The sequence below is a fragment of the Pangasianodon hypophthalmus genome, chromosome 19 (assembly GCF_027358585.1).
Source record: "Pangasianodon hypophthalmus isolate fPanHyp1 chromosome 19, fPanHyp1.pri, whole genome shotgun sequence".
Taxonomy (NCBI): domain Eukaryota; kingdom Metazoa; phylum Chordata; class Actinopteri; order Siluriformes; family Pangasiidae; genus Pangasianodon; species Pangasianodon hypophthalmus.
In genome coordinates, this window is record NC_069728.1 from 7255968 (window position 1) to 7279444 (window position 23477).

The 23477-nt window shown below is 39.5% G+C and overlaps 2 protein-coding genes across 2 annotated transcripts; one reads left to right on the forward strand and one right to left on the reverse strand.

Moving 5' to 3' along the window:
- Window positions 1–1288: 1288 nt before the first annotated feature.
- On the reverse strand, window positions 1289–7795 carry LOC113545175 (macrophage-expressed gene 1 protein-like). The gene is given in 3 exon segments (XM_026944366.3): window positions 1289–4764; window positions 7339–7541; window positions 7544–7795. Coding segments are annotated over 3 exon segments (2046 nt in total). The 5' UTR covers window positions 7788–7795; the 3' UTR covers window positions 1289–3165.
- Window positions 7796–14208: 6413 nt separating this feature from the next.
- On the forward strand, window positions 14209–23375 carry eif5 (eukaryotic translation initiation factor 5). The gene is made up of 12 exons (XM_026944472.3): window positions 14209–14338; window positions 14603–14832; window positions 17387–17663; window positions 17759–17840; window positions 17950–18122; window positions 20335–20446; window positions 21523–21644; window positions 21782–21943; window positions 22141–22302; window positions 22484–22648; window positions 22764–22904; window positions 23031–23375. Exons 3-12 carry the CDS (start codon window positions 17592–17594, stop codon window positions 23127–23129), a joined length of 1290 nt encoding a protein of 429 aa, XP_026800273.1. The 5' UTR covers window positions 14209–14338; window positions 14603–14832; window positions 17387–17591; the 3' UTR covers window positions 23130–23375.
- Window positions 23376–23477: the final 102 nt, after the last annotated feature.

The window sequence follows — 23477 nt, forward strand, 5'->3', positions numbered from 1 at the left end:
GTTATATTTTATATACAAGGACAGAAGTACAATGAGAGAGATCTGATCAATAATTCCTCTTAGGGTTGGTTTAGGTCACCTAACTTCATACTCTGTTTATATGCTATGCTGCCCTCTAGAGCATATTCAATTAAATCACAACGCTCAGTTTTTTTTTCAAGAACAGTTACACAACAGTAACTTCTAGGGTTTCTTTCTTCCAGTATATTCATTTGGTACACTCCCAGTTTGTTCAGACACCTGTACTGTAAATAATTATTATATCTTGTACAACAGCATGTCATGGCTTCTACACTAAATGACCCTGGGTTTGTGGACTTCTGACCATCACACCCATATGTACTTGTTGAACATCCTATTCCAGATTTAGTCCCTCTATGTTGTTATAAAAAACCTCCACTCTTCTGAGAAGGCTTTCCACTAGATTTTGGAGTGTGGCTGTGGGGATTTGCACATTGAGCCACAAGAGCATTAATGAGGTCAGACACTGATGTTGGGTGAGGAGGCCTGGGATGCAGTCAGCATTTCAGTTTATCAAAAAGGTGTTCAGTGGGGTTGAGGTCAGGGCTCTGTGCAGGACACTGTAGTTCTTCCACACCAACCTTGGCAAACCATGTCTTCATTGACCTCACTTTGTGCACAGGGACATTGTCCTGCTGGAACAGGTTTGGACAAGGCCTCTTAGTTCTAGTGAAGGGGAATCTTAATGCTAATGCATACAAAGATGCACAAAAAACTTTGAGGCCTACACATGAATGTGATGGTCAGGTGTCCACATACTTTTGCCCATATAGTGTATGTAGGCACATGTTGTATTTTTGTTCATAGATAGGACATACTTTTGCATTATGTTCACGTTGGCATGTTCATATATAGAATATGTAGACCCTGTATCACTGCAAAATCAACATTGCTGTGTTGACCTCTGAACTTATTTGGCACTACAACAGCTATATGAACCATAAGTGAACTTGGTATGAAAACATACCCAAATTTCTGATTGTCATGGTACATAAAGTTAAAATATATAAAATATATTTTAACACTAAGGGCTGGGAGGAGACAAGGATTCAGGGCATGAAGTATTTATAATGACAACATTGCAAGCTGGTGGTTGAAAAAACTTTGAAAATTTCATTGTTTATCACTTTACATTCACTTATTTTGTGTTATTTTGTGTAAAACAATCATGTGATACAAATGCAATGACAACTGTTAAAGAGTAAGCTAAAGATAAATTAATGGCTGAAAGGGAGCCTACATTAAAAACCCTGTATCATATGACTACATTTTTTTTTATTATATATCGATGTTACTGTGGTGAACATCCAGTAGCCCGATGCTAAGGTTAAAATAATGTATCTGTGTTTTTTGTTTGTGTTTTTCTTTTAATTGTTATTGAGCATAAATTACAATTACAAATTAGAAAAGTACAAGTATAAATTGACTATGATCAGTGTCACAAAGCAATATAAAGAGCAACTGAAAAGAAGGATAAAATAACAGAAAAATGTATAGTGAGGGGTCTTCAAAAAAGTAATCAAAAATACATCAAGAGTCTCTTGGCTCATTCTCATGCACCATTTTCTTTAAAGAGAGGACATACAAAGACAATTCTGCCTTAAAGACAGAAAAATAGGGAGGAACTCATACATTTAATGAATTTATGAATATATTACTTCCCTACAATAATAATAATAATAATAATAATAATAATAATAAAAAACAGTTCCAAAGTTTTCCAGTTTGATTCCAAGCAGTGTGTGGGTACATGTTAAAAAAAAAAAAGGAGGTAAGTCATTTCAATACATTCTTACAGAAGACACAAGAGTTCTGTTCAAACCAAATTCAAAGCCTAAAAACTTGCTCGAGAGGTAATTATATAGTTATTATTATATATTATAATAGTGAACTTCTTTGACTTTGGAGGAGAAAAAAAACACATGTTTTGTGGAAGCACAATGGATTAAATTGGATTCATGTGATAATATGCAATGCTCTATGGGATCATTAGTTTCACCCATCATCGGAGACTTTAAGCACACATTTTTTTTTTTTTACTTGATTACTCTGTATTTTTTTAAGTTCTTTAGCCAGGGTCACTGTTTACAGCATGTCAGGAAAGTATGACTTACAGTATATCACATTCTGGACAACCAAACAGTCAGCTCTAAAGCAATGCCCCCAGTGTCATAATACATGCACAAGTATACGGTTAAGGCTGCTTGCAGAATCCTTCAGGTGTACATGTCTGCTGTAGGAGACTGAACTAGTATACTGTTATCATACACACATGTTCTTACATCATGGGAGGGTCTTAGTTACCTTAGTCTTGACATTGTTTTTTAAAATCTTTTTTAGTTTCATTTCTGAACAAAAAAAAAAACAAAACCCATAAGACCACATCCTGTTTATAGCAAAGTAAATTCATTTGGAAGGTCTGTCTAGGTCTTGTGTAACCCTAGCACTTGTGTTTTGTGACATTAGGTTCCTATTCTATTCTATTCTATTCTATTTAAAAACAAAGCCAGAAATCCAAAAGGACAAAAGCATTATGTTAATATCCATATAGGCCTTTGTGGGATTTAGCAAATTATAATAGTTTGATTTCCCAAATTGTTTATTCGTAGAGAATGGCCAATATTCTACTCTTTAAAGATGACATTTTAAACCTTAGTTACTGAGCCAGTTCGAGAAATACATGTTAAGACATAATTGATTTTCATCTCTGTGTGACTGTGGCAGTAACTGTATACAGTGTATATACAGTCATTGGTCTGACTGCATTGCTGCTTGTGTTATATGTAGTGACGTGTATTGGGGAGGTAAACAGCAGAATGCACTTGAAACTACTTAGATTTCTACTTGAATGGAAGTTTATAGCAGACACAGCAGTACAATTATATTAATGCTGGAATTAGGTTTGGGAGCTAAATATTTTATATGGTCATTATAAGTGTTTGTGTTACACTATAAAAGTTTAAAACTTTAAAACTTCAAACTGTATACTGTACACTATATATGTTTTTATGTTTATAGTGGAGTTTTAATAGGAACATAGGGATAGAAACACTATGCCAAGAGACTATCAGTCAGAATCTCAGGTTGTTACTCTGTCTGGTATTCTTCAGTAGTCTCACACTGTCCTTCACTATGAATTTCCTTCTAGCCTATACATCTTACAAGAATATTCTTCCTCTTTCTCACTTTTAACACCACTACTGCCACCACAAAAGCAATCGAGGCTACAGCACCAAGGACTATGGCAGCCACTTTGTCTTGGGACTGAGGATAAAGGTCCTCAAATATTTTGGAGATTTTTGCAATGTCCTCAGGCTTGGCCACCTTCCACATCTTGGTGCCTTTGATTCTTACCCAGGCCCGGTCTCCTTCAGTCATCACAAGTACAGTGTTTGTGGCTATCATACTGATCACTGGGGGTCTTGTGAAGGGTGGTAGATGGATGGGGGGTAACTCACCACCAGTGAAAATACCTGACTGAATGCAGTAAAGTACCTGGCATCCATCGCTTATGGCAACGAGATGTTGGCTAAACTGTGGTGGGCAGCGCGATTGACTCCCTGCAAGCAGATTGGTAGACTGGCAGCTAAAGAAACCTCCAAAGGGAACAGAGAATCTTGTTGCTGCCTCATAATCATTGCTTAGACAGATCATAATGCCACTGGATAAAAATTTCAAGGCAAAGAATTTTGGAGGACAGGACCTGAATTTGGTTAATGGATTTTGTAAAGAAGGGCCAAATAGACCACCAAAGAGATATCCTGAGAATTCTGGAACTCGGTCATTAGTGGAACACCAATAAGTGTCAACCTGTGCTCGTCGAACACGATACACATTTTGACATATTTTTTGACAACTTTTGAAAAAGATCAGGTTTGTAGAACATTCTTCAAGGCACACATAACTATTATATGGTCTTTCCTGCACTTCAGAGAGCAGTAGTGTAGCAGTGTATGAATATTGGCAGGAATACAAGCCAGTGGCTGGATTTTTCACTGCAAGTTCCTGACAGATTGCACCTGCATCTGGAGTCAGCAGACTACATATTTGGTAAACACCACCAAATCTAAGATTGGTGCTTGGACCTTCACAGGATGCATCATCCACATTGGCTTGGAAGTTGAAATTTTTGGAGTCTGGATTAACACACCCAGGATAGGTGTTAACTTTGTAGTAACGATCTATGGCCTTACGCACTGACAGAGCTAACTCATTTACTGTTGGAAGTGGGAGGTCTGGGAATGTTGATGGGTTGAGAAAAAAATGTAGTGGTAGTCCACTACGGTCAATAGCAATTAGATTGTTTAACGTGCTCTCCTGCCATTTTTGTAGAGTGATGCCAGGATAAAACAAAGCCCCACCATGACTCAGTGTTAATGAGTATGTAATACTACTCTGGTAAGCCCTAGTTTCAGATGTTTCTTCTGATTCCTTACTGCCAATATCAAATTTAGCCTTGTTAAAAAAGTTGAAACCAGCTAATGCTGTAATAGAAGACTGAGAGGACTGTGCATCAGTAACATATGATGATTTTAAATAGTCCTCCTCCATCAAAATAGCACCAGCATCCACACTTGTGATGACATGTGTACCATAATCAAGCACCATCTTTTCTGACAGATAGGCAACTTGGCGAGTTTGGTTGTTCTCAATGGCATCTGCAATTTCCTCTGCCTGTTGGACAAAACGTGCATCCAAAGTGAAATCAGGATAAACCTTTACTGTGTACAGATGGTCACGCAGCTGTGGAAAGCAAAAAAAAACGAAGGGTCAGTACAATTTTAACCAGTTGTTTCTTGCATTAAATTGAATCTAACAAAAAACAGGGAAAAAAGCATATTTTTCTTTTTCTTGTTTTTCTCTTTAGCTGAAGAAGTGGGAATTTGGCCCAACCCAATCACCATTTAACTATTATTAGAAATAAATTGAACATACATGTTGATTATTGGTTTGGAAAAGTGGATGGACCTAAAATGCTGACTGTAGCTTATTGGTCAACCTACACAAGCTTTTATTCTTCTGCAACTCCACTAGTCAAAATAAGAGTCTACCACTGTTACTCTTTTCCCAAAAAGAGAGATTTGTTCGTTGAATAACTAATACTACATTACAACAGAAAGCTGTCAAATGACCCTTCATTTTTTTCAGGTGCTGCACACCTTTAAATGTATGGCTATGAAAACAAAAAAATGTAGTTTATTTCGCAATGTATTTTCATTATTTGATTATTTTTTAAAAGATGGTGCAGAGGTCCATCAGGGCAGGTTTTCATTCCAGCCAGGCAGGAGCCTCAGCTGATTCTACCTCTTTAATCAGCTGTGTTTCATGGGACTATCGCATGTGACTCCTGCAGCCCCTTTGGAGTATTTTTGTTTTTCCCCCAATCCCATACATAAGCCGACAACTGAGATTTGTATCTTGATGAACCTTTACAACTGGAAATAAATGATTGCTTTAAAAAATGGTCAGAGTTTTTTTTTTTTTTTTTTTTTTTTGATTTATAAGGAATGATCATTGTATTTCACCACTACAAATTAATACGAATGAATATAACTCATATTACCAAGTAAACCATATATTGTGTCAGCGTTTGTAGGTGTGTCTACAACCCATATTATATGTGCCTGCTGGCTACATCATGCTATGTGAAGCTGAATAGATGGTGTGTGTCTGGATGCCTGCTCAGACTAGCGTAAACCTTCTCCTGCTCTCAGTCCCACTCTCATGCATGAGCATCGTCAGCCTCATCTTAATTAGTTTGTTTGCATACTGGTTGTGTTTTATACAGGTTCTGTAATTAGCTATTTTAGCATTTCTGAGCTGGTCATGTTTCATATGTCTTATATGAAACACTCTTCATGGAACAGGCACAAGAAGAGCATCAACAATTCTGAATTGTATTATATTTGTTATAATATGGGTATGATAGTCCTATGTAGGGTTATTGTTTTTTTTTTTTTTTTTTTTTTTTGCATATAAGAAATTCAATTAAAATCACCATCCATATTTCTGTTGTATGAGTTTCTTTTTCATTGAGGTGTGAGTTAAATTTGGAAAATTGTTTACAATATGCCTAACATGTGTTTCGACTATATTTAATGCCACTGTAGTAACTTGTTGTTTTTATACAACCACGGCTGCCAGCATTTTACCGTAAAATACACAGAAAAGAGTTGTTTAATGTACTGCAAGACCATAAATATAGTGGGAATTCTATACAAGCAAACATGGTTTGGCTGTTAATTTTACAGCAAAAAAATCTGACATTCAATTTACAGAAGCGTTTTTATTTTTATTGAACATTAATTATAAATTAATGTTCAATCTTTTACCATAAAATATACAGGCAGGGATTTATTTAATCATATTATAACAAGTGCTACTACCATATTTTTACAATAAATTTCTGTTTTTACTATAATTTTTTTTTACAGTTTTTTATGGTGTACTGTGTTCATACAATATTAGACTATGTTGTTGATGATTTGGATAAGATTTTTAAAAAATAATGTTATTGAAATGAGATGTAATGATGTATGAATAATTGTGCTACAAATAAATAATATATTAAAAAATTTTTCCCAGATTACCAAATGCCTGTAAAAATATCACGTTCAGTCTTCACAAAAATGTAAGCCATGCTCCTTTAGAATATGATAAAAATGGTTTTCTTTCATATGTCTATAGTCACCTTGAGGATTTCATAAATATATAATGTGTTGGGTATTTCTTTTTAAATAAAAAATAACAACTCATGTGATAAAATAATATTATTATAAATTGATAAGAATAGCTCTGTGTCATTGAGGGTTTTCTTCCAAACCCGAAGTATATAATCTACTGATTATATCTAGCTATCTAGAAGTTGCCACCTCCATTCCTCATGACAGTTGCATCATCCATCTTTTTGTTAGTCTATAAGTAATTAGCCTACACAAGATCACAAAACCTAAATAACAGCACAAATCTTTTTTTTAATCATTTCAATTTTATGTTGTCAAATAATGCTAGGCAGCTAGGCGAAATTCCCGCTTCTCCCACTAAATACAAAAATAAAAATGACTCTTTTTTGATTTTTGTAAATTTCAGTTTATTGCAAGAAACAAATGTTGAATATTTCCCTGCATTGGTTTGGTTAAACACAAAAAGGTCAGGCATTCCCTGAAAAGCAGTAATGATTTTTTAAAGATCAATTTTCCTATAATCAACACTTTTGTAAAATAACTTCATTTCTTATTTTCCATCATAATGTATATATAAGTGTTGGCTAGTGTTGCTACTGTTGTACTCCAAAAGACAGGGTGGTCTTGGCCTTACCTGTACCCGAGCTGTAACTGACTTGTCCTTCACTTGATGGGTTTTCATGCGTCTGTTCTCAATAGAAAACTTCCCATTCACCACTACGTCGAAGGAAGTCTCAGCATTGATCGATCTCGAAGTGGAACTTTTCTGTTCAAGCCATGAGCTGATGATCTCAGAGTTCATCTCCACTGAGCTCATCTTCAGCGGTATGAAGATGCCTCATCTGGAATGAGATAGATGCCATCCTCAGTGGTCTGGCATTGTGAATAGCTTAGGTTCATCACTCTGCCCATATCTATGTTGCGCAGGTTGTCCCAGCCTCCACCAGGGAGAACCTCGAGCACTGGGACATTAAGGTTTTTGTGGCACTCATGAAGCCCATTGCTTGGATGAATGACTGGATGAAAATCAGCAGGACCGATAAATGCAAAGATAACTAACAGAGAAATGGATTCTGAGCCCATAATTATCAGAAGAGACTGCTCTGAGTCATAGGTATATGAATATTTACACACTCTTGTTCTCACATGATGGGAGGGTCTTAGTTACCTGAGTCTGAAAACATTCAAACCACATCTCTTTTAGTTTCATTTTTGAACAAAAGAAATCATAACGCATTTAGCCACATCCTGTTTATAGCAAAGATCTAGGTCTCGTGTAACCCTAGCAAAGTCTTATGAATCTGAATCTGAGTATGGCAAAATTATAATCAGGCTATTTTATAGTGATTATACCACAGCACTATTGAATTTTCAAATCTAATTGGTCAGAAGGTGTTGATTTATTTTCGAACATAGCATGCCTAACAGCAAATTTGACAGAGATTCTCCAAGCAGCCCAACACTTATGCTTGTGCATGTACTTCACTCTAGGAATATATACTGTAGTACAGTATATTGATGGACTTCTGAGGTCTGTCTGAGGCCCTCTAGTGGCTAGGTGCAGTACAGTTTTTAACCCTACCTTACCGTGTTAGTCAATTTTGCGTTACACTTTATAAGGAACATTATATTAATATGGGGTAGAGCCTCCCTTTGCTCTCAAAGCTGCCTCAATTCTTTATGCCATGGATTCCACAAGATGTTGGAAGCATTTCTTTGAGATTCTGGTCCATGTTGAAATGATTACATCAAGCAATTCCTGCAGATTTTTCAGGTGCACTTTCATGCTTCCAATCTCCCGTTCTACCACATCCCAAAGGTGTTCTACTGGATTCAGGTCCGGTGACTGGGAAGCTCACTGAAGAACACTGAACTCATTATCATGTTTATGAAACCAGTTTGAGGCGACTTTTGCTTTGTGACATGGTGCATTATCATGCTGGAATTGGAGGATGGGTCAAATGTGTCCATGAAGGGATGCACATGGTCAGCAGCAATACTCAAATAGGCTGTGGCATTCAAGTGATGATTGATTGGTATTAACCCAAAATGTGCCAAGAAAATGTTCCCCACACCATTACACTACCTCCACCAGCCTGGACTGTTGACACAAGGCAGCTTGGGTGCATGGATTCATGATGTTACCCTACCATCTGTGTGCCTCAGCAGAAATCAAGATTCATCAGACCAGGCTTCATTTTTCCAGTCTTCAACTGTCCAGTTTTGATTATCCTGTACCTATTCAATGTGTTGTGCATTCCGAGATGCTTTTCTGCTCACCACAAGTGTACAGTGTGGTTATCTGAGTTACTGTAGCCTTTCTGTCAGCTCGAACCAGTTTGGGCATTCTTTATTGACCTCTCTCATTAACAAGGTGTGTCTGTCTGCAGAACTACCGCTCACTAGATGTTTTTTCTTTATTGCTGAGTAAACTCTTGAGACTGTTGTGCGTGAAAATCCCAGAGGATCTGGAGTTATAGAAATACTAAAACCAGCTCACCTGGCACCAACAATCATGCTACGGCCAAACTCACTGAGATCACTTTTTTTCCCCCCAATCTGATGGTTGATGTGAACATTACCCAAAGCTGCTGGCCCGTATCTGCATGATTTTATGCATTGCACTGCTGCCACAGGATTGGCTGATTAGATAGATGAATGAGTAGGTGTACAGGTGTTCCTAATAAAGTGTTCTGTGAGTGTATATGCTATGCTGCCCTCTAGATCATATTAAATTAAATCACTACGCACTACAGTAGTGTTTATGGTTTCTTTCTTCCAGTGCATTCATTTGGTAATTAGATCTTTCTTGTTGAATGTCATAAACAACATCTGGATGTCTGTGCTTTCTAGAAAGCTGTCTCACAGACAGCTACATTTATTCTATTCTAACAAAGTGAATATTTTTATCTCATTCTTACATGTTGCTCATAGTTTACATAACAGCCCCTGCAAATATGAAATTCATTTATTTTCAACAACTGCTTTATCCCAGTCTTGGAACACTGGGTCCACCCATTTCATCACAGAGCTCCATGAACTCACACACATTCACAACTAGGGACAATTTAAAGTAGCTAATTCAGCTACCGTCTTGTTTAGGGGATGTGAGAAGCCAGAGAACTCCACACAGACAGTAACTCAAGCTCAGAATTGAACCAGGGACAATCGAGCTGTGACGTAGCAATGCTACATGCTATTCTACTGTGCTGCCCACAAACGTACTATAATATATGTTCCGTAAATATGACCATATACTGTACTTTAATAAACTCATTACTCAGATATTGAGTTTTGATATGGAGTTAATATAGCTGTAATGGGCCACCAGAGAAAGCCAGAGCGCACCCTCTTAATTATACTCAGTGGCAATCAGCACCACCTGTGCCTGGGTCTATTTAAGGAGCGTTCTCCACTCACTCAGTGCTCTGTCTTGAGCCAACCTTGCTATGTGTTGATGTGCAAGTCTCAGTTGGTACAATGCTCCTGGGTACAGTCTGGTATTTTCTATGCCTTCCCTAACCAACTCTTAAGCTCTATTTGTGTGTGTATGTATGTATATATATATATTAAAGGAACACTTTGAAAACACATCAGATCTCAATGGGGAAAAATATCATGCAGGATATCTATACTGATATGTTAGGAAAGAAAGGATGCTGAAATTTCATTGCAGCAACTCAAAATGGTACTCGGTAGTTTGTATGGCCCCCACGTGCTCCTAATGAGACGACAGATGGTGTTTTGGGGTATTTCCTCCCAGATCTGGACCAGGGCATCACTGAGCTCCTGGACCGTCTGAGGTGAAACCTGGCGACGTCAGATGGACTGAAACATAATGTCCCAGAGGTGTTCTATTGGATTTAGGTCAGGCGAGTGTGGGGGCCGTTTGGTGGTATCAATTCCTTCATCCTCCAGGAACTGTCTGCATAGTCTCGCCACATGAGGCCGGGCATTGTCGTGCACCAGGAGGAACCCAGGACCCACTGCACCAGCGTAGGGTCTGACAATGGGTCCAAGGATTTCATCCCGATACCTAATGGCAGTCAGGGTGCCATTGTCTAGCCTGTAGAGGTCTGTGCGTCCCTCCATGGATATGCCTCCCCAGACCATCACTGACCCACCACCAAACCGGTCATGCTGAACAATGTTACAGGCAGCAACATTCTCCATGGCTTCTCTAGACCCTTTCACGTCTGTCACATGTGCTCAGGGTGAACCTCCTCTCATCTGTGAAAAGCACAGGGCGCCAGTGGCTGACCTGCCAATTCTGGATTTCAATGGCAAATGCCAATCGAGCTCCACGATGCTGGGCAGTTAGCACAGGGCCCACTAGAGGACGTCGGGCCCTCAGGCCACCCTCATGAAGTCTGTTCCTGATTGTTTGGTAAAAAACATTCATACCAGTGGCCTGCTGGAGGTCATTTTGTAGGGCTCTGGTAGTTCTCATCCTGTTCCTCCTTGCACAAAGGAGCAGATACCGGTCCTGCTGATGGGTTAAGGACCTTCTACGGCCCTGTCCAGCTCTCCTAGAGTAACTGCCTGTCTCCTGGAATCTCCTCCATGCTCTTGAGACTGTGCTGGGAGACACAGCAAATCTTCTGGCAATGGCAAGTATTGATGTGCCATCCTGGAGGAGTTGGACTGCCTGTGCAACCTCTGTAGGGTCCATGTATCGCCTCATGCTACCAATGTCACTGGCCTCCACCTGTAAAACCATTCCTGTTTTGGGGGTCGTCTCATTGTTGCCCATCTAGTGCACCTGTTGTTAATTTCATTAACACCAAAGCACCTGAAACTGATTAACAATCCCCTAAGATATACATACATATATATATATATATTATATATTGCCAAAAGTACACCCCTCCAAATCAGACTGCTTCTACAAACATTTGTGAAAGAATGGGTCGCTCTCAAGAGCTCAGTGAATTCAAGCGTGGTACCGTGATAGGTTGCCACCTGTGCAATAAGTCCATTCATGAAATTTCCTCACTACTAAATATTCCACGGTCAACTGTTAGTGGTATTACAACAAAGTGGAAGCAATTGGGAACAACAGCAACTCAGCCACGAAGTGGTAAGCCACGTAAAATCACAGAGCGGGGTCAGCACATGCTGAGGCTCACAGTGCGCAGAAGTCGCCAACTTTCTGCAGAGTCAATAGCTACAGACCTCCAAACTTCGTGTGGCCTTCAGATTAGCTCAAGAACAGTGCATAGAGAGCTTCATGGAATGGGTTTCCATGGCCGAGCAGCTGCATCCAAGCCTTACATCACCAAGTGTCTGGGTTTGGTGGTTGCCAGGAGAACGGTACTTGCCTGACTGCATTGTGCCAAGTGTAAAGTTTGGTGGAGGGGGGATTATGGTGTGGGGTTGTTTTTCAGGGGTTGGGCTTGGCCCCTTAGTTCCAGTGAAAGGAACTCTTAATGCATCAGCATACCAAGACATTGGACAATTTCATGCTCCCAACTTTGTGGGAACAGTCTGGGGATGGCCCCTTCCTGTTCCAACGTGACTGTGCACCAGTGCACGAAGCAAGGTCCATAAAGACATGGATGAGCGAGTTTGGTGTGGAGGAACTTGACTGGTCTGCACAGAGTCCTGACCTCAACCCAATAGAACACCTTTGGGATGAATTAGAGCGGAGACTGCGAGCCAGGCCTTCTCGTCCAACATCAGTGCCTGACCTCACATATGCGCTTCTAGAAGAATGGTCAAAAATTCCCATAAACACACTCCTAAACCTTGTGGAAAGCCTTCCTAGAAGATTTGAAGCTGTTATAGCTGCAAAGAGTGGGCCAACTCCATATTAAACCCTACGGATTAAGAATGGGATGTCATTAAAGTTCATGTGCATGTAAAGGCAGACGTCCCAAAACTTTTGGCAGTATAGTGTATGTATATATATAATTCTCTAGTCTTGGACCAGACTTTCAGTGGACCTGAGCTCTTCATTTATCTTGGGCCTTTGTCTTGCTCTTACAATAGCATTTATTCAGTTTCCCCTAAGAATGTAGGGAAGTAGTAACAAAACCAAATCAGTAACCCTCTTCATTTGTTGATTGCATTTGATAGCAATATAACATCACAAACATCCTTTCTTTCTTTTATGGCAGTTATGCATTAAAGTACTGTACTTCATAATGTCCACAGTGACCTTCTTCATTTAAACTGCACTGAAGGTCTAACCCAGGGGTATTCATTCTCCTGGAGATCCTCATTTAACCCACCTGATTACTTAATTACTAAGACCATCATGGGCTGTGTTTAGTGGGACAGAAAAGGGAAAACACAAATCCATGTATAACTGCTGCCCTTCAGCACAGGAGTTTTGCCACCCTGGTCTAGACCTAAAATGCATGGCCTTTCACTAGTGGGCTATTGTCCAGTGTGCTACCCACTGACTCAGTCAATACTAAGCCTTTTCAGCCCTTCTGATTCCACAGGTAATCCTGAGAGTCCATGCTGCCTGTTTGTCCACAGCATTCTTGTGTCATTGTTCTTTGCGGTTCTGGCAGAAAGCTTTTGTTTGGCAGCAGGATGAAAACACGTCTAGAGCTTTCACTCTGTGTGCCATCCTCTGCACTGGATAGCTGGGTATTTAGGTCATCACAAAAAGTGGAATGTGTGCTAAAACAGAAAACATGATCTGAAAATGTCCCTATTCAGAATCTTCCTGCTTATACAATCATTATTAAAAGGAAACCATAACCAATCTGTCTTATTTACCTACACTGTGCAACAGGTAGTACAATTTCTAGTATATAGACTATGATGATGTGATTCAGATGCTCTGAATGAACTGCTCTCTAATGCAGTCTTGCAGTGAAATTTTACCTTTTTTTCAATTAACATAAGGGCATTAAATGCATTAGGTACATTAAAATGAATCTCATGTAAAATTACACTGAGATTGAAGGGTCCTGCTACTGTTAAAGGATTTCTCAAATTCAGAGTTCTGTACATACAGATCACAAAGAATTGTTCTACATAGCATAATAAATAAGAAGAATTATATGGATAAAAATGGATAATTGAAACTAGGACACAGAGAATATAAGAATTTTAATTACACCAGATATGCAAGGGTCCATTACAATGTAGGTCAAAACAATTAAATGCCTGGTACTTTCCTTCATTCTTATCATAATTTTGGCATATTTAGATTTCATTATTTTATGGACATAAAAGTTAGACTCATATAACAAAAAAGGTACACTTTTACAAAAGCTTGCTTCATGTATAAAGAGTTTGGCCAGGTTCAATATCATATTTAGAACCACTGAACATTTATTCTCCAGTATAAGCTACAGTACATCCACATAGCATGATTTTCTTATTAAGCTTCAGTATGGGAAGGTTTTTTTAATGTTCTTAAGCCAATTTTATTTTTTGTAAAGGTGCCATAATTCAATTTATTTAAAGTGTATACGCATATCTGTCGAATCATTCTTCAAGCATGATGATGATGAGTTAAAAAGACGTCACTGGTAAAGGTCAGCATTAAATGACTGACAGAAGAATGAACCAATGGCGTTAGCCCATAGTGACGGGGGCGGGGTTAAATACCCAACTTAACATTCGGAAGCACGCTGCTATAGAAACTGACTTGGGAGACGCGGTGTGTAGAGGTAGGTCCAACGGTGGCTACTTCTGTCTGAACAAGAAACAAACTACAGCTGAAAATTAGCTTAAAACTGAATTATCACAGCAGAATATATTTCGCCTTCTAGCTTGCTGGAGCGAGGAGTAGTAAGCTAGTTAATAGTAGTTGCAGGCTAAGACGTCCTGCCATATGTTAGCTTGGACTAGCCTGTGTGTTAGTGCTAGCTTTTAGATTAGATTGTCAGGTAAAAAAAAAAAAAAGGTAAATAAGTGAAATGTGTTTATTTCAGATCCCCGGGTTTGAGGGCGTCTCAGAGTTTGTTTTCGGGCTTCATCCCTCTGCATTGTAAGGCTTGCTCCAGGCTCTGTGCTCTGCACTGTTCTGTGTAACGCAGTGCTGCATACAGTCCAACTGCTCATCCAAACACTTCATTCATCTCAGGGAGACCAGCGGTGTGTTTATGTCTTTGCTTTACGAAAACGCAGACTATTCGGACGTCAGGAGCTGCGGATGGGAAAGGTATGTATGTATTTCTTTACTGGCTGATTGATTTATTTGTCTTGCATGTGTTCTTGCTCAGGTCTCGCGCCTGCTCTCTGAAATGAGTTGATTCAAAATGGCGCCTTCCTTCCAGTTCGCACTTCTACTCTGGACTGGATAACGAAAACCTAATGATTATTTAATATAATATGTTTTAATTTATATAATTTACCCCAACACAGCTGTAGCCTTGCATGTATACTTGCGTATAGTTGCATGTTTTATATTTATATCAAAGCAACATGTGGTCTGATCCTGCCTCTGCGTTTTATGACGTGTAATCTCGCGATATTTACTTTATTATCGATATTAACCTCCTTGTGATTATCGCGAGGTCACGCGCCAAAGCACAGCTGTTCCCAAAAGATAACTGTGTTGTGGTGGGAACCGCACTACACACACATTTTGGTGCTGTCTGGTGAAGTTAAAAGCAATTATCAGGTCTTCATGCCAAAACCCAAATATGCTTTGTACTAAACTCTATTTTCCAAACCTAAATCCAAGCATTACAGGTCTATCATCCATCACAGCCAGCCTGTATAAATAGACTAGAGGGGCTAAGCCTTCCCTGCCTTTCAATAAATAAAATAAAATTTTCTTTTTTTTTTTTTTCTTTAATTAGGATTTTTTTTTCTTTGGTGAAACAAAAGTCATAAGAAAAAAACACATCTAATAAGTACATTAGATTATAGCTTTAATTAATAAATTAGATGGGGCTGATTTCTTTCTAGCCCAGATTCACACAGTTCATCATTGATTGCTGTTACACAGAGTGACATGCCTGCTGCATTTACTGTCCTTTGGGGCTAATTTATTTAAGCCCACATCACCGACATGTACATAACAATGTCTTCAGCAACGATGGCGCAGGTGCTATAAACAGGTGCGTAACCTGGCCTGGGTATTCGGGGCTGTAGTCCCGAAGATTTTTTTTGTTTCTTTAGCCCTAAATAATTCTCCACTTGTTTTTTTGTCACTACGTAACTGAACGTCAGTAAAAGAAGGCGGCAGTGTTGCAATTTTGTATCTTCAGTGAACAGAGGCATGCCCAATTACTCAGAGTTTACAGGAATATAAATGGAAATACTCATGTCTTACTGGCTGAAAGGTTTCAGTTCTGCCAAACGCTAGCTCTCAGTCAGTTAGTGTGAGGGGGGGAAAATGGATATGTGCCGAATTTTATCAATAAAAAGGTTGAAACTGAAACGCTAACATCCTCTCATGCTGAGCCAGGAAAACAAAGTGTGTAAATGTCGATATGAGTTCCAAGTTGTGCAAACATGATATGAGCAGGGCATAAGGACAGCTAACCTACTTTGCATGGCACTGTAGCCAGCTAAAACAATACAGCGATAGCTTAGTTGTGCCTCCCCTTGGCTGGCGAAACCAAACTAGCTTAGTCTCATGTTAGTTAGCCAAAACGTTTTATATTTTATCAGTTTTATACAAACAGGGATAACACCCGAGGCAAGTTTTATGATAAATCTAACTTTTTGTCTGATCATGTCATACATTGACAGCTAAGTTACCACAGCTTCCATAAAAACAACTTTAGGCTACTAGCTGAGCTGATAGTGTTGAGCTGGAAAGTTGATGGAGAAGAATCAGGGCTCAGCCCTTGATGATTAACAGTCCAGCTAACACCCCTGATCATAAACGTGAACATGGTGGCTTAAGGTCATGGGTTCGAGTCTCAGGTCCGGCAGGGATTGTAGGTGGGGGAGTGAATGACCAGCGCTCTCTCCCACCTTCAATACCACGACTGAGGTGAGTCCCTTGAGCAAGGCACCAAACCCCCAACTGCTCCCCGGGCTGCCTACTGCTCCGGATGTGTGTTCACGGTGTGTGAACACACTTGGATGGGTTAAATGCAGAGCACAAATTCAGAGTATGGGTCATCGTACTTGGCCACAAGTCACTTCACTTCAATACTTTTCCTTTGGAGTATGTACAAGAAGTAAATAAACTGAACATACCTTGTCCAGTCAAAGTGCAGCCAGTTTGTCTTTCAGTGAGGTGGGGGTCTGTGTTCCTGTGTATGCATAATAGTTTTATGTCTGTGCATGTGCAGTGAGACCTAGTGCTGTAAAGCTGAACATTTATGGTTTTATTACAGTAATGACTTGTTACTGGTGGGTTGTAGAAATAGTTTTCAGCTGTTCCATTCATCATGACCAGCCATCACGCTAACACTGAATGTATACATTTCCTAACAAAGCGTTATTAAACTCATGCTGGTTATTTTTCTTAACTAGTTCTTTCACCGGAGTGCTAAAGTGGTCTTATATTTTACCTACATTTCCAATTTGCTGTAAGTAAAGAATAGCCATGGGAGTGGTTAGACCAATTCATTGATCTGAATCCATTCAAAACATGTGTGTGTGTGTATATAGTTTGATCTAACGTATGCAAAAGACTCAACCCCCAACAACATGTGGGCAAAAAATGAACTCCTACCCCGACACTGGTAAATGTGAAGGTACCTGATCTGCCTTTCTTACACTGCTTCCCCATTTCTCTTTTTGTTTTACAGAGCTGTTGGACAGCTGTTGAAACCTGCGTGGGGGGAACTTAGTCTACGAGCTTGCCCCTTGGAGCCTCAGTGGCCAAACCATTTTCATGTCAGAGACAGAGTCTTCTTGCAGTCGTTTATGTCATCCTTTCCTTTCTGGACAGAGAATACGAAAAATTGCCAATTCAAGATCTTGTCTTGCTGATAAACCCTATAGTAAGCCAGAATGTCTGTCAACGTCAACCGCAGCGTCACGGACCAGTTTTATCGGTACAAGATGCCTCGTTTGATTGCTAAGGTAGGAGTTAATGTTAATTTAACATCAAAGTTAAGATTTTTTTTTTATGTTTTTGAAAATATTGTATTTATTTTTCCCCTTGTGTTTTCTGCTAGGTGGAAGGCAAGGGAAATGGTATCAAGACTGTTATAGTCAACATGGTTGATGTTGCCAAGGCACTGAACAGGCCTCCTACTTGTGAGTACTGTTTAAAGAAGGAGTTGTGTAAACGAGCAGCTTTTTTAGGAAGCTTCAGTGAGGCTTGAGAAGAAAGAAAGCACTAACCGTTTAATAATGCTCTCTTTAGATCCAACCAAGTTCTTCGGCTGTGAGCTGGGAGCCCAAACCCAGTTTGATACAAAGAACGACCGCTACATTGTCAACGGGTCTCATGAGGCAAACAAACTGCAAGACATGCTGGATGGATTCATTCGCAAGTTTGTGCTGTGTCCGGAGTGTGACAATCCTGAGACCGATTTGGTAGGTATGCTCAAAGTGCGCTCGTGTATTTGTAATGGCTGTAGAAGTAGGCACTACTTTCTCTTTTATATGAAGGTCCTTGTTGACCTTTGAATGATGATTTTAAAAGCTACTATTTTCCAAACATTTGACCATTTCATTAACATGGGTGAACCTGGTGCCCTCTGTGTTTGTACCCGTGTTCTGCCAACTTGCACATGTTGCTGAGTATGCAAGTTGCTGCAAGCTCGCTCCCAGCATGTGACCACAAAAGGTTTTATTTCCCTGTGTGCCTGAGTGAAATTGCTGTTCATAATAGCTGACGTGACACCTAAATTGTTCAGGAGCTTTTGTGGGCATGGGTACAGCTTAGTAAAAGTGTCTCTAGGAACAGTAATTGAGTTGAAGTGACTGACAGTAGAGGTCATTGGTACAGACATAACATCTCACCTTAGTGTCTGTGCACAGGCTGTATTTAGTTTGAAAAGCAGTGCCGGGCGTGTGTGTGTGTGCGTGTGTACTCGGGGGTGGTGGAGTCTGGCCTTGTTAATGTTGCAGTGCAGCAGTGTGACTCCTGCATAGTCTCAGCTACATGGTTTTCTGCTTAGACTGCAGTAGGTGTATATTGCCTCCAGCACTGGCACAGTCTGTGCTGTATTTTGGATAAGGGTGTCGAATGTACATTGCAGCTGTGCAGGATGTGCTGCAAATTAAGGAGACAAGATTCAGTTTTTAAGCCTTTTCTCAGTTTCTAGTAACTTGACTACATCATAGTTCTTTATTAAAATGAAGTAGAAGCTTCTTTGCTCAATATAATCAAACTGTAATATCTGGAAAATATGTAATGTCATAATGAGGCTTGTGCGATTATAATACCATTATCATCCCTACACAATATTACATTGGCTCAATATCCTGTAATGTTTATTGCTGATTATGTTCTATTATAATACCAGACCTGCCAACCACTTTGCATTTTGTATAGGAGCTCTGCAGAAAACAAACATTATAGCACATTTGTATTCACTATCACTCAAACATGCCAAAAATCTTTTTTTTCCCTCCCTTCCTCTTCTCCCCCATAATAAAACCAACCAACATGTGAATCTGGAATGATTTGTGCAGGTGTTTTGAACTCTCCAATATTAACAGACTTTTCCTGGAAGCCTTGCCCCCTTCCCCCTATCGCATGCTTTTTCTCAAGGTAAATGGAGAATTGTTTTTATTTCATTAATGTGAAATAAAACCTGCCAGTATATGTTCAAATTGGCCATCATTAGACATCATTAACATTGGTTTACTATATTTATCAGGGATGTCTCTGAAAAAAGTTTGCCTGGAAATGGTCAAAATGACTTTCAGTTTTCGGATGAAAGAATAAAAGATTTTGACCCAAAAAAGATTAGTGTAATTTCTTTTTCCTCCCTCCTTTGACTGACTCCCGACCCTGAGCAGCATCAACAGAGAAAATGTCAGCCATGTGAACATTAGACAACTGATTTCTATAAGAAATATATCAAATGAGGTACTTTAAAAAATGTTTACTGCATATTATTGCAGAATTACTAAAAAAAAAAAAAAAATCACCATCCAAATGAGTTTGAATGATTGCCACAGTTTCTGCCTGCACAGCTAGTAATTTTATGCCTCTCCTGCTCTCCTTAAAACTGAAATGGTGGAAATGCTCTTTTCTGTCTTTTTTTAATATAATGGTTCTGGACTGTTAAATTGTTTATCATGATCTTTTTTTTTTTTTTTTTAATGAAATATTGCTATCAGGGAACAGTCTTTATTGCACAAGCCTAGACATTATTTTTAGAGATTTTTATTCCTGGACATTCCACTTGCACAACCTAGGCTTTGTATTAATCAAATGTTCAGATCTTTTCGTCATTAATGGTACTTTATAGTTTTGTTAACATTGAAGTAAAACAAGTTTTATTTGTTTTTATTTTAGGATTAAACCTATTAAATTGATCTCATTTTGACTTATGAACAAAATAATAAACATTTTTTATAAACCATTGATGGTAGTTGTTGATCTTCACTGTAATGTCTTTTTAAAGAAATAAAATTGCAGACCTCCTGGCTTTACATCCCAGAGCCCACTTTGAGAACCATGAACTCAAATATTCAGCACATTTCTAAGATGGTTTTTAATGGCGTAGGGGTCTGTAGAGATTAGAGTTGAATATTTTAACAACATTCTCTCTATCTTCATGTTGATCTTCAGCACATCAACGCCAAGAAGCAGACCATAGGAAACTCCTGCAAGGCCTGTGGATACCGAGGCATGCTGGACACCAGACACAAACTCTGTACCTTCATTCTCAAAAATCCACCTGGTAAGTTCAGATAAGTGTGTTGAATTTCTTTTGATATTACAGCTGTTAATCAAGCAGGCATTTCCAAAACTTTTGGGCAAACAACCCCAAATGGACATTTAATTTTCTTCCGCCCCAAGCCTTGACCACCACACTGCATTATAGTTCTGTGACACTCTTACGGGTTCGTGTGGAAACGAGGAGACGGGAGGCAGGCTTGGGACAACTCAAAAGGGGGCTCTTTATTGTTCTCTTTTTTTTTTTTTTTTTTTTTTTTTCTTCTATTCCTTCCCTTTTCAGCGAATTATTTTATTTTATTTTTTTTAAATCTCACTATGCACGTATAACACAGAACACTCTTTAGAAAAATCCCACACAGGTGTAGGTCCTTACTGCTCACTTTCTCTGGCTCCGCCCTCCATTCCCAAAGCAACGCTTGGCCACACCTCCGCCTCCACAAGTTCATTCCAGGTTTATAATTTGGGATCATTGTAATATTTGAACATTTTATCATATGCTAGTAACAAGTAACATTCCTTGCACTGACTTATCAGTCTTGTGGGAACGTTGAACCAGGATTTCTTGACGCAGCTTCAAGAAATGAGGAGGTTTGAATAAAAGGGTGCATCTCATTTCCACTGTCACATCAAGCTTTAGATAATATTTTGATTTTAATGCAGGCAAGAACACTGACTCCAGCATCACACAAATAACAGCTTGCAGCGTGACCGAAAAGGGAAAACGACTAAAATAGCATGTGCACTCTTAATTTAAATGTGGCTTGTTTCAGTGTGACTGCCAGGAACATTTCAACATCCCTTCAGACAAACGCAGATACCGATAGTGGCATTGTGTTACATGCTTAATGCTTACACCACTGGGGTGAACTATGTAATATGTGGCTTTGTAAGATTTTGATCCCGAGCAGCATTTTAATGGTTTAATATTCTTTTCCATATCTATGTTGTCAGTTGTGTCCTGTTTTGATTTTATTAAATAGAATTTTTTTTTTTAATAGCTGGCAATTAAAAATAAATAAATAAATAAATCCAGACATCAGTACTAATTTTTCTTCATCCCTCCCTGTCCTGGAACAGAGAATGAGAGTGGATATGTCAAGAAGGAAAAAGAGAAGAAGAACCGCAAAAAAGACAAAGAGAATGGCTCAAGCAGTGGGGAGGCTGGAAACCGTAAGGACATAGATGCCCCTGATGCTGTGGTGAGTACAGTCTTCCATGGTCCTGACCAAAGTCTAAAATATTCTCTTAGGGTGATGTGTAACATGGCCTAAAAGTAAGATTTTCCATAAAAAATTGACGTCTTGCAAACTGTGTCTGGTGTGTGGTTTGTTGGTAGGACGGAGATGATGATGATGAAGATTGGGCTGAAGAGACCACGGAGGAGGCGCAGCGTCGCCGGATGGAGGAGATCAGTGAGCATGCTAAGGGCCTCACGCTGAGCGATGATCTGGAGAGAAGCCTGGAGGAAAGGGTCAACCTGTTCTACAATTTTGTGAAGGTGGGCTTCATGACTGAGGTTTGCCTGGAGCACTGGTTCTTGAACCAGACATTATGTGCTAAGCAAATAAATCTTTTCATTTGTCCTTCTAGTTTATACAGCCTAACAATTTTATGCCAAGTTTTCAGTGTATTTGTGATGAAGTTGGATGTCATTTGATGAGCTGTTTTGCCACTTGGCATGCTCCCTCCCTACAGCAAAAGAAGGAGCAGGGAGTGATTGACTCGGCTGATAAAGAAATCCTGGCTGAAGCGGAGCGGCTTGAGGTGAGGGCCATGGGCCCGCTGATTCTGAGTGAGCTGCTTTTTGACGAGAACATCCGTGAGCAGATTAAGAAATATAAGCGCCACTTCCTTCGAGTGAGTCCATCTCTGGCTGTCTATCTCTATTTTAAATTAAATCCGTTTTATTCAAAGCAACTGGTCCTACTGTGAAAGCTCTTTGCTAATCTGACATGTTTACTGCTAGATCTATAAACAGCTGTGGATGGTGATGTAGCGTATGTCTCTTGTGGCTTATGCAGCTTTCTTTTGTCATTAGTTTTGCCACAATGATAAAAAGACTCAGAAGTACCTCCTGGGTGGCATTGAGTGTCTGGTGAAGCTCCATCAGAGTCAGCTGCTGCCTCGCGTCCCCATTATTCTCAAAGACCTGTATGACGCTGACCTGCTGGAAGAAGACGTCATACTCGCATGGGCCGAGAAGGTAGGAGTGAAGACGCACATCAGTGCTAGAATGGGGTTGCTGATTTTAAACTTATATATATATCACACACACTATTACAAAAGTAGTTTTAGCTTAATTAAGATTTGTGTTCCAGGTCTCCAAAAAGTATGTGTCTAAAGAACTCGCTAAGGAGATCCATGCCAAGGCTGAGCCCTTTGTGAAATGGCTGAAGGAAGCAGAGGAGGAGAGCGAGGGCAGTGATGAGGAGGACGAGGAAGATGGAGACAATGTGGAGGTAATTACTGGCATGTTTAAGTACATAATGAATATAATGTTACAAACGTGTATAATCCCTGAATATTTGATTGTATAGCTCTCTGGAGATTTGCTCACGCTCGGATATTTTCCATCTCTTCACCAGGTGGTGTATTCCTCCTCTGCACGTGAGCTGAAGATGGAAACCACAAAGCCAGAAAAGGCTGATAAGGAGGAGGAGGATATTGATATCGATGCCATTTAAAAAATTTAACGAAGTAATGAAGCTGCCTCTTGATACTTTGCAATGCTGCTCCTTGTTAAACTGTTTCTGCTCTTCAGCTGTAGGCCTGCGTCAGTGCTCTGCTAGAAAGCCTTATTTTAGTCACTATTTGAAATCGTTGCCATTGTATTTATATGCATGAAATTCTTTGGATTATAGGGTGCTTGTCATGCCCCTCCCCCCTCCCCCCTGTATTTTTGAGACTATTAAAGAATGTTTGCCAGTGAATGTTCTCCTCTGTGCTTCTGTTTACCTTTTGCTGTGTTGCTGTGAGTAAAGTGTGCTGACTGAAACCTGCAGATGGACAAAGTGATACTGAAAGCTTCTGTT

What these genes read in the sequence shown, in the direction of transcription:
- eif5 (XM_026944472.3), top strand. Translation starts at nt 17,592, where the DNA reads ATGTCTGTCAACGTCAACCGCAGCGTCACGGACCAGTTTTATCGGTAC. An exon ending in CATTCTCAAAAATCCACCTG is followed by an intron (nt 20,447 to 21,522) that starts GTAAGTTCAGAT and finishes GTCCTGGAACAG; the next exon opens with AGAATGAGAGTGGATATGTC. An exon ending in TACTCGCATGGGCCGAGAAG is followed by an intron (nt 22,649 to 22,763) that starts GTAGGAGTGAAG and finishes TTTGTGTTCCAG; the next exon opens with GTCTCCAAAAAGTATGTGTC.